The sequence below is a fragment of the Orbicella franksi genome, chromosome 2 (genome assembly GCF_964199315.1).
Source record: "Orbicella franksi chromosome 2, jaOrbFran1.1, whole genome shotgun sequence".
Classification (NCBI taxonomy): domain Eukaryota; kingdom Metazoa; phylum Cnidaria; class Anthozoa; order Scleractinia; family Merulinidae; genus Orbicella; species Orbicella franksi.
Window position 1 is genome coordinate 21,362,622 of NC_138146.1, and position 12,502 is coordinate 21,375,123.

At 37.7% G+C, this 12,502-nt stretch overlaps 2 protein-coding genes and 1 pseudogene across 2 annotated transcripts; all 3 read right to left on the reverse strand.

The window, feature by feature from the left end:
* Window positions 1-1,242, reverse strand: LOC145471673 (histamine H2 receptor-like). The gene has a single exon (XM_081454875.1). It carries the CDS (start codon window positions 886-888, stop codon window positions 1-3), a length of 888 nt encoding a protein of 295 aa, XP_081311001.1. The 5' UTR covers window positions 889-1,242.
* Window positions 1,243-3,981: 2,739 nt separating this feature from the next.
* Window positions 3,982-5,382, reverse strand: LOC145468714 (adenosine receptor A3-like). Its single transcript, XM_081452418.1, has one exon. The coding sequence runs from the start codon at window positions 5,071-5,073 to the stop codon at window positions 4,153-4,155; it is 921 nt and encodes a 306-aa protein (XP_081308544.1). The 5' UTR covers window positions 5,074-5,382; the 3' UTR covers window positions 3,982-4,152.
* Window positions 5,383-8,349: 2,967 nt separating this feature from the next.
* LOC145471688 (histamine H2 receptor-like) lies at window positions 8,350-9,759 on the reverse strand (annotated as a pseudogene).
* Window positions 9,760-12,502: the final 2,743 nt, after the last annotated feature.

Consider the following 12,502-nt stretch of genomic DNA (forward strand, 5'->3'; position numbering starts at 1 on the left):
TTATATAACTATTTCTCTTATTTCTTTGATCTTCCAACAGTATAGAATAGGATTTAAAGACGAATTAATAAAAACTGCAATGCCGCTAAAATGTAAGGCAAACCGAGAGGAGTTACTGAGTCCTGTAACAAGTATTACAAGGACTGATGATAAATGTGGCATGTAACAAACGAGAAGAAGGCCATAAATCCATAGCATGTTATTCACAGTTTTCTTGTATTGAGCCACATCAAAGTCGGTCGCCTCACTGGAGTTCACATGTCTGCGAATCTGTGCAACATGGCGCCGAAGACCACGACAAATGCTGTAGTAGCAAAGAGACGTTGTAAGGTAGCAACTAAACAACCCGACTACCCCAAACCACATATTGATCGACGCGCTCCAAAACCAGATTCCCGACCAAACTGCGGCGGCGATCCACTCTATAACAAGAATGCAAACAACTCGTCTGAATTTCACGAGTTCTCGGTATCTCAAGCGAAGATGAAAGGCGAGATATCGATCAATGGCAATTGTTGTAATAGTCTCAAGTGAAACGCCTGCAATAAAGGTTGATGTTCTTCCGTATGTGATGGCTATAACACAGTAATAACTGGGTATTTCCAAAATGATCATCAAGTAGTAAGCTGTAAACAGCGGAAGAACAATAAGTCCAACGAAAAGATCCGTCAGAGCCAAGTTAGATAACAAAGCTTTTGATGGAGAATGAAGAGATTGACACTTGCGAAGAGCGAGTAGGATCATACTGTTACCCAACGATGATGAAACTGAGAGGATCCCGCTAACAACACAGGCAAAGATGTAGATAGTCGTCGGGATCTCTTGTGCCGCGGGATAATAGTGAGTGCTGTTAGAACTACAATATGATCCGGCGAACGTCCCTGTCATATTCTTGCAGTATATCTTGACAAACTAAGGTCTTTAACCGTGCACAAGGAAACGAGAAACTGAACAGCTTATGAGCAACATGTGGAAGGAGTCAACTCGCCTGGTTCTGCTGTTAACCAATGCAACGTTCTTTTGTTCTTCTTACGTCTATCCGTACTACACTGTACATATTTATACAGGCTGCATAAGAGCAAACGGATGTAATCTGGAGCATGTTAACAAACAAAAATCTGAAACATACACACTTCTCAAGTCACGTATCAACAAAAAGGAAAGAATGGAAAAGAGGAAACAGAACTCTGAGAAATGCTTATTTACAGTTGAACGTTGAAAATTTGCTCCTATTTACGCGAAAAATCTGAAACATACCAACTCTTCAAGTCACGTATCAGCAGAAAGGAAAGAACGGAAAAGAGGAAACAGAACTCTGAGGAATGCTCATTTACAGTTGAACGTTGAAAATTTTACTGAGGCAATTTGCGGGCCTCAAATTTCCTAACGCAGTTTTCACGGCTGTAAAAGTAAAATATCCTGATTGTCCTATCAACACCTTACAAAAAAACAAAAACAAAAACAAAAACAAACAAGTAGAAGACATTCGGGACTGAGTTGTTATGTCAGCATTTATCGTGCTCTTCGACGCCATGTTGCTCAGATTCATCAACAGATGAAATCAAATGGCTCGAGTGACTTCAGTGTCGGTCAAATACCAAAGAACTGTAAATAACATGCTTTCGATCAATGGCCATTATTTTCATAAATGTGCTATTTGCCATATTTGTCATCTCTGCATACAAATCTTGCCATGGGACACAGGACACTCAGGACATTGTGCCAATGTAATATATTTTAACTCGTCTTAGAATTATATCCTCTGCTGCTGAAATATCAAGGCCAAGAGATAACATTACTGCCCTTTTGCAACTTTTTATCATTAAGGGTGCAGTAAGTTAGCGATAACCACTGTAATACAATATTTTCCACCAACATTTTATCAACCGTAAATAAGGTATCTGAGATCCCATAATAAGAAGGTTTTATAAAGATAAATCAGTATTTTGAATTTAGATTTGAAATTCTATGTGTGTCGCTGTAGCTGTTTCATGATTCCAGAAAATGACAATGAATTGAAGTAAGCCCAAATCTTTACTATACTCATATATATACCATACTAAAATGAGTCGTTCTTATGTAGAAAAGAGTTTTTAAGGTATTACGTCCTTTTAAAGGTATACAAAAAGAAATCAAGAAATCGCTTTTTTCTTAAAAATCAAAGTGAGCAGGAAATAACAAAAGGTGCTGCCAGTCGAATGTCATCAGTGTCAACTTTGCCAAAAACGCCACAAAGCTTACGCATTAAAATTATAATAATAATAAAATAAAGTTGAATAATTAATAAAGCTGCTGTGTAAATTAATGTGTGATTCGCTTTGATTCAGCTGGGTATTGAATAAACAAATATCTGCCGTTCAGTACACGTCCTGCTTTTCGGATATTAATGTCTTAACCTTTAGAGTCCATAAATCTTAAAACAGGGAAGGAAAGTAGGAAAGTATACTTTCTTATGTCGATCTAGAAATTAGATTTATAGTCTTTCTTCCTATCTTTTTCTATTCATCAATCCCCGTCACTTACTCTTGCTCTCAAGCAGCGATGAAATTCCCCCTCCCCCCCCCCCAAAAAAAAATAATTGCACCTTCCAGTACACTCATGTGACTCAGGTTTCTTTTGCGTGAAACTTCTATATTCAATAATCTCGCATTTTTTCCTTCGTCACCTCGCTTGCTTCCTTTCAGAAACAGTCAAGAAAAACCCGGTTGGCGTCTTTTTTCTTATATGTTACAACTCAAAATATAACTGTTCATAACAATAACAACAATCCTTTATTTACATAGGATATCGGTTTGAGCAATAGGTTTGCTTGTGGGGTCGTGTTTACACTAAAAACAGAAATATGTACAGTAATAATAAGATAATTCTACAATTCTAACAATTCTACAATTCTAATCATTTAAAATTTTAATAAAATAATTCTAATAAAATAATTCTATAATTAAAATCTGTCACGTTCTTGCTTTGCGTTTGAATCGAGGTCGCACTAAAGTCTAATTGTTTAATAAAAATGTCTTTTCTAGATTTGACATAGAATTGGTTAAAATTAACCTATAGTACCTGGATGCAGTGTTCTAAAGTACAGCGCCCCAGTAGATTATCGAGTTTTTCATATAGTACGAACAAAATCGCCGAGGTAAGATCTTGTTTCCTCTAAGGTGATACTTGAGGGGAAAACATCTAACGACTAACAGCAAAATCAAACATAACTTAATATGCATTATAACAAACTTTAACAGGAGCCTTAGTTCACACTTAAATTCTCGCCCTGTAGGCATGGGGAGAAAGTTTTGGAACAGTAGCTGAGTTACAACTGAAAGCGCACACACATGCTGATAGAAAATAAGGTCTGAACCTGATTACAATTTCCATTTAAGTTTTCACATCCTTTCAGATCTCTCTTTGCATGAGATATTTGTTAGCGTTTCCACATTTTGTGATTTCAAGAACTGGCGATTCTCACGAGTGTGCGTGGTAACTTTAATCTCCCGATCACATTTCCCCTTGAAGTGAAAACAGTCATAATATTGTTTCCCGGTAACTGATTTTATTAAGAGAGGATGAGAAGTGAGAGAGTTAATCGCCCATAGTGGCCTTTATATTGCTAAGGTAATCCCTCTTAAGTTATATTTGGATCACTCCTAGTTGCTGAAATCCCGCGAGGGTCTAGACATAATTCTGTGACACGCATTTTTATCCTCTACGCTTTGCGCGTGGTAACATTAGGGAGTTTATGGAACCACGACGGTGACGCTGAGGACAACGTCGATTAAAAAATGATTTTATATTTTACCTACGAATTTCGGGGTATTCCAAAGTTATTTACTTTGTTTATTACTGTCAAAACTATAAAAAAAACCTGAATCAGAGACAAAGCGATAAATTTGCAATAAAAATTTAAAAAATTAGCCATTGTGGTTCACGATTTCTAGACAACGCAGAATTTAGTCATTTCACGTTAATTTTTTTCAGAGGACGGTAAAGAAATGTACCAAGAATTATAACGCACGTGCACATTCTTAAAACTTACAGTTAGAGTGTTCCTTGAGTGAACTATATTACAAATTGCCATGCTGCAGCTAGCATTACTGTTTTGCTTAGGAACAAAAAAAGACAACCTTTCATTGCAATCTCCGTCTGAACTTATATATCTTATCTTACAAAGTTTCGAAGTACATTTATATTGGCAATAACTATTTCTCTTATTTCTTTGATCTTCCAACAGTATAGAATAGGATTTAAAGACGAATTAGCAAAAACTGCAATGCTGCTTAAATGTAATGCAAAGCGGGAAGTGGGATTGAGTCCCGTAAAAAGTGTTACAAGGAGTGAAGTTAAGTGTGGCATGTAACAAACGAGAAGAAGGCCATAAATCCATAACAAGCTATTCACAGTTTTCTTGTACTGAGCCACATCAAAATCGGTCGACGCACTGAAGTTCAGATTACAGTGAATCTGTGCAACATGGCGACGAAGGTTCCGATAGATACTGAAATAACATAAAGGTATTATAAGGCACCAACTCAACAACCCAACTGCCCCAGAATACATATTGATCAGAACGCTCAAAAACCAGGATCCCGACCAAACTGCGGTTGCGATCCACTCTATAACAAGAAGGCAGACAACTCGTCTCAATTTCACGAGTTCACGGTATCTCAAGCGAAGGTGAAAGGCGAGATATCGATCAATAGCAATTGTAGTAATAGTGTGAAGGGAAACTCCAACAATAAAGGTTGATGTTCTTCCATATGTGATAGCTATAGCGCAGTAATAACTGGGCATTTCTAATATAATCATCAAGTACTGAACTGTAAACAGTGGAAGAACAATCAGTCCAACGAAAAGATCCGTCAGAGCCAAACTACATAACAAAGCTTTTGATGGAGAATGAAGAGATTGACACTTGCGAAGAGCGAGTAGGATCATAGTGTTACCCAACGTTGATGAAACGGAGAGGATCACACTAACAACACAGGCAAAGATGTAGATAGTCGTCGGGAATTGTTGCGCCGCGGGATAATAGTAAGTGCTGTTGGAACTACAATATGATTCGGCGAACGTCCTTGCCATTTTTTGACGGAAAACTTCTTGTTTATCCTGATAACGTGTTTAAGGCCTTAAAATCTAAGGGAACGAGATACTGAAAAAGCAAAGATCCCAAAGGAGTCGACGCACCAGGCTGTTGACGGTCTTGATAAATGACAACATTTACCAGAAAGATCTGTTCGAAATTCTGAAACAGAATGGCAACAGGCTTTTTGCTCGTATTGTTGTCGGTGAAACGCTTGGCTTGGCTTGGCTTTATTTATTGCACTTTTCTGTTTTTAATTTAATATCCATCGGGCTCAATAAAGTGATAACTAGGTTAATTTATTTTGATCTGATCCTTCCGCCAATGAAATAATTCAGTATTTAATATGGGATAATGTCTACTGCCTTGCATCTGTGGCTTGAACAAATACGCAGGACATAAGCTCTGTTTTAGAAAAAACAGTATTTTTTGGTGAACTAACTGATTGACGGCGTAATGAAAAAGTAGTCATTAAACTTGACAACCTTCACGTCTACGTGCCAACAGGCTTAAGGGTAGTAGGTAAGTCAAGTCAAGTCAAGTCATCTTTGTTTAGGCAGGGTAGCCCCATCAGCCATAGGCTGGTATCAAAAGGGGCCCTGCGTAAAATTAAGACTACAGGATAAAGAAAATTCAGAATTTAAAAATTACCGCGAGGTTATGTACAAGGAGTTCAAAAATTGAATAAAAAGGAAATAACGTATCTGTGAAGTAAGTGACTAAACTTCGCAACGGAAAGAAGAGTCAATTTACATTAGATCTTTGTTTGGTCTTGTTATTAAAGATCACTTTTGTAATGTGTGAAGGAATACTTTGGGGAACATAAGTGCAAAAAAACCCAGACTTTTAATAAATGCGACCTCACTTGGATCTCTTTCAGCTTGATCAGAAATATATATCTTTAGAAAAACACTTTTTTCTTTGAACTTATGAGACTGCACGATGATTGTTAATATTGACAGTGAGCGCATTCTTAAAACCTTGCGGAAGTTATTGAATTTTCCAGCTGCTGCATAAGCTTTTCTTTAGAATAAAATATACACTGTTCAGGGGACCTTCCTTCCATGCCAATCACCATGGTTTCTGCACGGTTGACGTCACCTGAAATAGTCAGATGGATTAGTTGTCTTTTTGCTGTAAGTGCAGCACATCCTGCTTGGTTGGGCAAGATGAGAATGGAAAAGAGGAAACAGAACTCTGGGGAATGCTTATTTACAGTTGAACGTTGAAAATTTTACTGAGGCAATTTGCGGGCCTCAAATTTCCCAACGCAGTTTTCACGACTGGAAATGCAAAATATCCTGATTGTCCAATCAACACTTTGTAAAACAAACAAACAAACAAACAGAATCGATTTGTCTTGTTTGGTAGTCGGATTGTCCATTTGTGGCTATACTTTCGGGACTAGTTATGTCAGTATTTATCGTGGTCTTCGACGCCATGCTTCTCAGATTCAACAACAAATGAAATCAAATGGCTCGAGTGACTTCAGTGTCGGTCAAACAGTACCAAAGAACTGTAAATAACATCCTTTGGATCAATGGCCTTCATTTTCATAAACGTGCTATTTGCCATATTTGCCATTTCTGCATACAAATCTTGTCATAGGACTCAGGACGCTCAGGACACTGCGCCACTATGATTTGATTTAACTCGTCTTAAAATTCTATTCTATGCTGCTGAAATATCAAGGCTAAGAGATAACATTACTGCCCTTCTGCAACTTCTTATCATTTCGGGCGCAGCAAGTTAGCGATACCTGCTCTAATACAACATTTCCCACCAACATTTTATTAACCATAAATAAGATAAGTGAGAGCCCATAATAAACAGGTTTTAAAAAGATCAATCAGTATTATCAATTTATACTCGAAATTCTATATGCTTCGCTGCTGTTTCATGATTCCAGGAAATGACAATGAATTGAAGTCAGCGCAAATATTTACTATACTAGGACTGATCCAAGAAAAAAATGATTCGTTCGTATGTAGAAAAGAGTTTTGGGGGATTTTACATCCTTTTAAAGGTATACGAAAAGAAATCAAAAAATCGCGATTTCCTTAAAAATCAGAGTGAGCAGGAAATTATAAAAGGTGCTGTCAACTTTGCCAAAAACGCCACAAAGCTTCCGCGTTAAAATCATAATAATAATAAGATAAACTTGAATAATTGATAAAGCTGCTGTGTAAATTAATGTGGGATACGCTCTGATTCAGCTGCGTTTTGAATAAACAAATGTCTGCCATTCAGTACACGTCCTGGTTTTCGGATATTTATGTATTAACCTATAATTTAGAGTCCATAAATCTTAAAACAGGGAACGGAAATAGAAAAGTCTACTTTTTTATGTTGATCTATAAATTAAATTTATAGTCTTTCTTCCTATCTTCGTCTATCTACCAATCCCATCACTTACTCTTGCGTTCAAGCAATCAGGAAAATCCCCCCAAAATTGAAACTTTCAGTGCACTTATGTGACCCAGGTTTCTTTGCCGTGAAACTTCTATATTCAATAATCTCGTAATTTTTTTCCCCCGTCACCTCGCTTGCTTCCTTTTAGAAACAGTCAAGAAAAACCCGGTTGGCGTCTTCTTTTTATATGTTACAACTCAAAATATAATTGTTCATAACAATAACAACAATCCTTTATTTACATACGATTCGGTTTGAAGCAATAGGTTTGCTCGTGGGGTCGTGTTTACACTAAAAACAGAAATATGTACAGTAATAATAAGATAATTCTACAATTCTAATAATTCTACAATTCTAATAATTTAAAATTCTAATAAAACAATTCTATAATTCTAATAAAACTTAAAATCTGTCCCGTTCTTGCTTTGCGTTTGAATCGAGGTCACATTTAAGTCTAATTGTTTAATATCCGTATAGCACCTGGATGCAGTGTTCTAAAGTACAGCCCCCCAGTAGATTATCGAGTTTTTCATATAGTACGAACAAAATCGCCGAGTTACGATCTTGTTTCCTCTAAGGTGATACTTGAGGGGAAAATATCTAACGACTAACAACAAAATCAAACAGAACTTAATGTACATTATAACAAACGTTTACAGGAGCCTTAGTTTATGCTTAAATTCTCGCCCTGCACGCATGAGGAGAAAGTTTTGGAACAGCAGCTGAGTTACAATTGAAAGCGCACATACATGAAGATAGAAAATAAGATACTTGTTAGCGTTTCCACATTTTGTGATTTCAAGAACCGACGATTCTCACGAGTGTTGCGTGGTAACTTTAATCCCCCGAGCTTAGTGTCCATTCCATTGCTCCTTGAAGTGAAAACACTGTCATAATGTTGTTTCCTGGTAGCTGATTTTATTAAGAGGGGATGACGGGTAACTGGTAAGAGAGTTGATTGCCCATAGAGGCCTTTACATTGCTAAGGTAATCCCTTTAAGTTATATCTGGATCACTCTTAGTTGCTGAAATCCCTCGAGGGTCTAGACATAATCCTGTGACACCCATTTTCATCCTCCATGCAACGCGCGTGGTAACATAACTGGAAACCATGTTTAACAAAAACTTCAGCGGGATTGCCTTGGGAATAAGGCCTATATGAGGATAAACTCTCTCGGCTTACCCTTCATGCCCTCCTAGTTATATTCCATTACTGTCGGTTAGCTCAGTTCCTTAAAACTTACAGTTAGAGTGTTCCTTGAGTGAACTATATTACAAATTTCCATACTGCAGCTAGCATTACTGTTTTGCTGAGGAACACAAAAGGACAACCTTTCATTGCAATCTCTGTCTGAACTTATATATCTTATCTTACAAAGTTTCGAAGTACATTTATATTGGCGATAACTATTTCTCTTATTTCTTTGATATTCCAACAGTATAGCACAGGATTTAAACACGAATTAACAAAAACTGCAATGCCGCTTACATGTAGTGGAAAGCGGAAAGTGGTATTGAGTCCTGTGAAAAGTATTACAAGGAGTGAAGTTAAGTGTGGCATGTAACAAACGAGAAGAAGGCCATAACTCCATAACATGCTATTCACAGTTTTCTTGTACTGAGCCACATCAAAATCGCTGCTCAGATTAAGGTGAGTCTGTGCAACATGGTCGCAAAGGCTCCGATAGATACTGAAATAACATAAAGGTATGAGGTATGAGGCAGAAACTGAACAACCCAACTGCCCCAGAATACATGTTGATCAGAACGCTCAAAAACCAGGATCCCGACCAAACTGCGGTTGCGATCAGCTCTATAACAAGAATGTAAACAACTCGTCTCAATTTCACGAGTTCACAGTATCTCAAGCGAAGATGAAAGGCGAGATATCGATCAATAGCAATTGTAGCAATAGTCTGGAGCGAAACTCCGACAACAAAGGTTCTTCCATATGTGATTGCTATAGCGCAGTAGTATCTGGAAATTTCTAAGATAGTCATCAAGCAGTGAGCTGTAAACAGTGGAAGAACAATCAGTCCAACGAAAAGATCTGTCAGAGCCAAGTTAGATCACGAAGCTTTTGATGGAGAATAAAGAGATTGACACTTGCGAAGAGCGAGTAGGATCATAGTTTTACCCAAAGTTGATGAAACTGAGAGGATCACACTAATAACACAGGCAAAGATGTAGATAGCCCTAGGGATTTCTTGCGTCGCAGGATAATAGTAAGTGCTGTTGGAACTACAACATGATCCGGCGGACGTCCCTGCCATTTTTAACTAAAAACTTCTTGTTTGCCCTGATGAAGTGTCTAGGGCCTTTAAATCTAAGGAAACTTGAAATGAGAAACTGACTGTAATGTTGTTACTGAAATTCCAGAACATAGCAAGTTTGGAATAGCGTAGAGATATATATTTGGTGTCTCAGGTCACTAGGCGCCCTTACTATATGGCTACAATGGGTGACAAAAGTAATTGAGACACTTTTAGAAAATGACGCTCTTCGATCTTTAAGCACTTATTCTATTTTATTTGCATCTGGCGTTAATTCTCTGATACCCTTGGGGCCTGTTTCTCGAAGGTTCCGAAAAGTTTTCGCACCCGGAAAGCCATAGCAAAATCTCGAACCTTATGATTACAGGGCGGTTTTATTCACACATTCTTAATATAAACAGAGGCTCCCTTCATACAAGAAGTTTTTGGCCTTTAGAGCGTTTTCACTGTCACGCAAGAAAAAATAAAATCAAAAACCATTCAGTGAATAAAGTCAAGAAATTGTGATATTATAGAAGATAAAAAAGAATACAGTTTCCGAGTTTAAGGCGTGTGCTTTGTCCTAAAGTTGAGATATTCGTCGAAATGTTCCGCCCAAATTTGCAGAGCGTAGTATGGAGCCGCCTCGTTGGCGTTCCTCTGGGGGACACCAATATGGCGGCGGAAAATAGTGTTAACATCTGGAACTTACTTTGGCTATCTATGACACTGGTTAACTACACTGAACAAACAAAGATATAAATAAGCACTTTTCAAAATACTTTAACGTCTTAAATGGCTAAAAATCCCGAGAAAACACATATTTCTCAACAAACGCGAACGTAGCTTTATGTCACGCACCGCCATAACTCTGAAATTCAAAATGCACTGATTTCCAAACGAAGGACGCTATTGAGCTGGAAAGTTGTAAACAGATATAAAATTTGTACCTCTTATGCCTGATGAGGATAAAAACTTTAATGGCTCTTTAGTTTTGGATTTTTTAATCCAAACCTAAAGAAATGTTTGACTTCGTTTCATGATAACGGCCATATTAGATCAACATGGCCGATGTTTCCATCATCCGATCCCCTTTTAAACCCATCAAAGTGATGAGATTCTAACATAGAGAGATGAAGTTTTACGTGACAGTTTCATATCTTGATGTCAACAGAAAAACTTCCAATGTACTAAATAAAGAGTTATTAGACCAGAGAATTTACCCTTTGTTTCAAAATGGCGGCCATAATAGACCAACATGGCCGTTGTTTGGAGATCATCCTCTTTTCAACCCGTGAAAGAAAAGGAATTCCAATATCAAGAGAAATTCCCGGCGACAGTAGAATGCCTTGATGTAAAGACTTAAACTAGCAATGTGCTAGGAAAAACGCTATTAAAGCTGAGATGTTAAACTTCGTTTCAAGGTGGCGGCCATATTAAACTAACATGGCCGATGTTTGACATCATACTCTTTTCCACCCGTTCAAGAGAAGGGATTCTACCATCGAGAAATGAGGTTTACGTGACAGTTTCATACCTTGATATCCACAAAAAACTTCCAAGGTACTATATAAAAAGTTATTACACCAGAAAATTTGCAATTTGTTTCAAAATGGCAGCAATAATAGACCACCATGGCCGTTGTTTCAGACTTCATCCCCTTTTCAACCCGCGCAAAAGATGGAATTCTAAAATCAAGAGATGAAGTTCCTGGCGACAGTTGACTGTCTTGATGTTAAGACAAAAACTACCAAAATACTGAGAAAAACGTTATTAAGACTTGAGATGTTTGACTTCGCTTCATGATGACGGCCATATTAGATCAACAGGGCCAAAGTTTCTCATCATCCCCTTTTCCACCCGTTAAAGAGATGGGATTCTAACATGGAGATATGAAGTTTTACGTGACAATTTTATATCTTGATATCCACACAAAAACTACCAAACTACTACATAAAGAGTTATTAGACCAGAAAATTTACATTTCGTTTCAAGATGGCGGCCATATGAGACTGACATGGCCGTTGTTTGAACTTCATCCTGCTTTTAATCCGTGAAAGAGATGGGATTCTAATATCGAGAGATAAAGTCTCAGGTGACAATAGACTGCCTCGATGTAAAGACTAAAACTAGCAATGTGCTAGGAAAAACGTTATTAGACCTGAGATGTTGAACTTCGTTTCAAGGTGGCGGCCATATTTAACTAACATGGCCGATGTTTGACATCATACTCTTTTCCACCCGTTGAAGAGATGGGATTTTACCATCGAGAGATGAAGTTGTACGGGACAGTTTCTTATCTTGATATCCACAAAAAACCTCCGAGGTACTACATAAAAAGTTATTAGACCAGAAAGTTTACACTTTGTTTCAAGATGGCGGCCATAATAGACCAACATGGGCGTTGTTTCAGACTTCGTCCTCTTTTCAAGCAATGTGCTAAGAAAGACGTTATTAGACCTGAGATGTTGAACTTCGTTTCAAGGTGGCGGCCATATCAAACTAACATGGCCGATGTTTCACATTATACTCTTTTCCACCGTTGAAGAGATGGGATTCTACCATCGAGAGATGAAGTTTTACGTGAAAATTTCGTATCTTAATATCGCCAAAAAAATTTCCAAGGTACTGCATAAAAGGTTATTAGACCAGAAAGTTTACACTTTGTTTCTAGATGGCGGCCATAATAGGCATGGCCGTTGTTTTGGACATCTAGGAAATGAATCAGAAAAAATACTCGAGCAGTCTCAGTTGGCAGTCGACT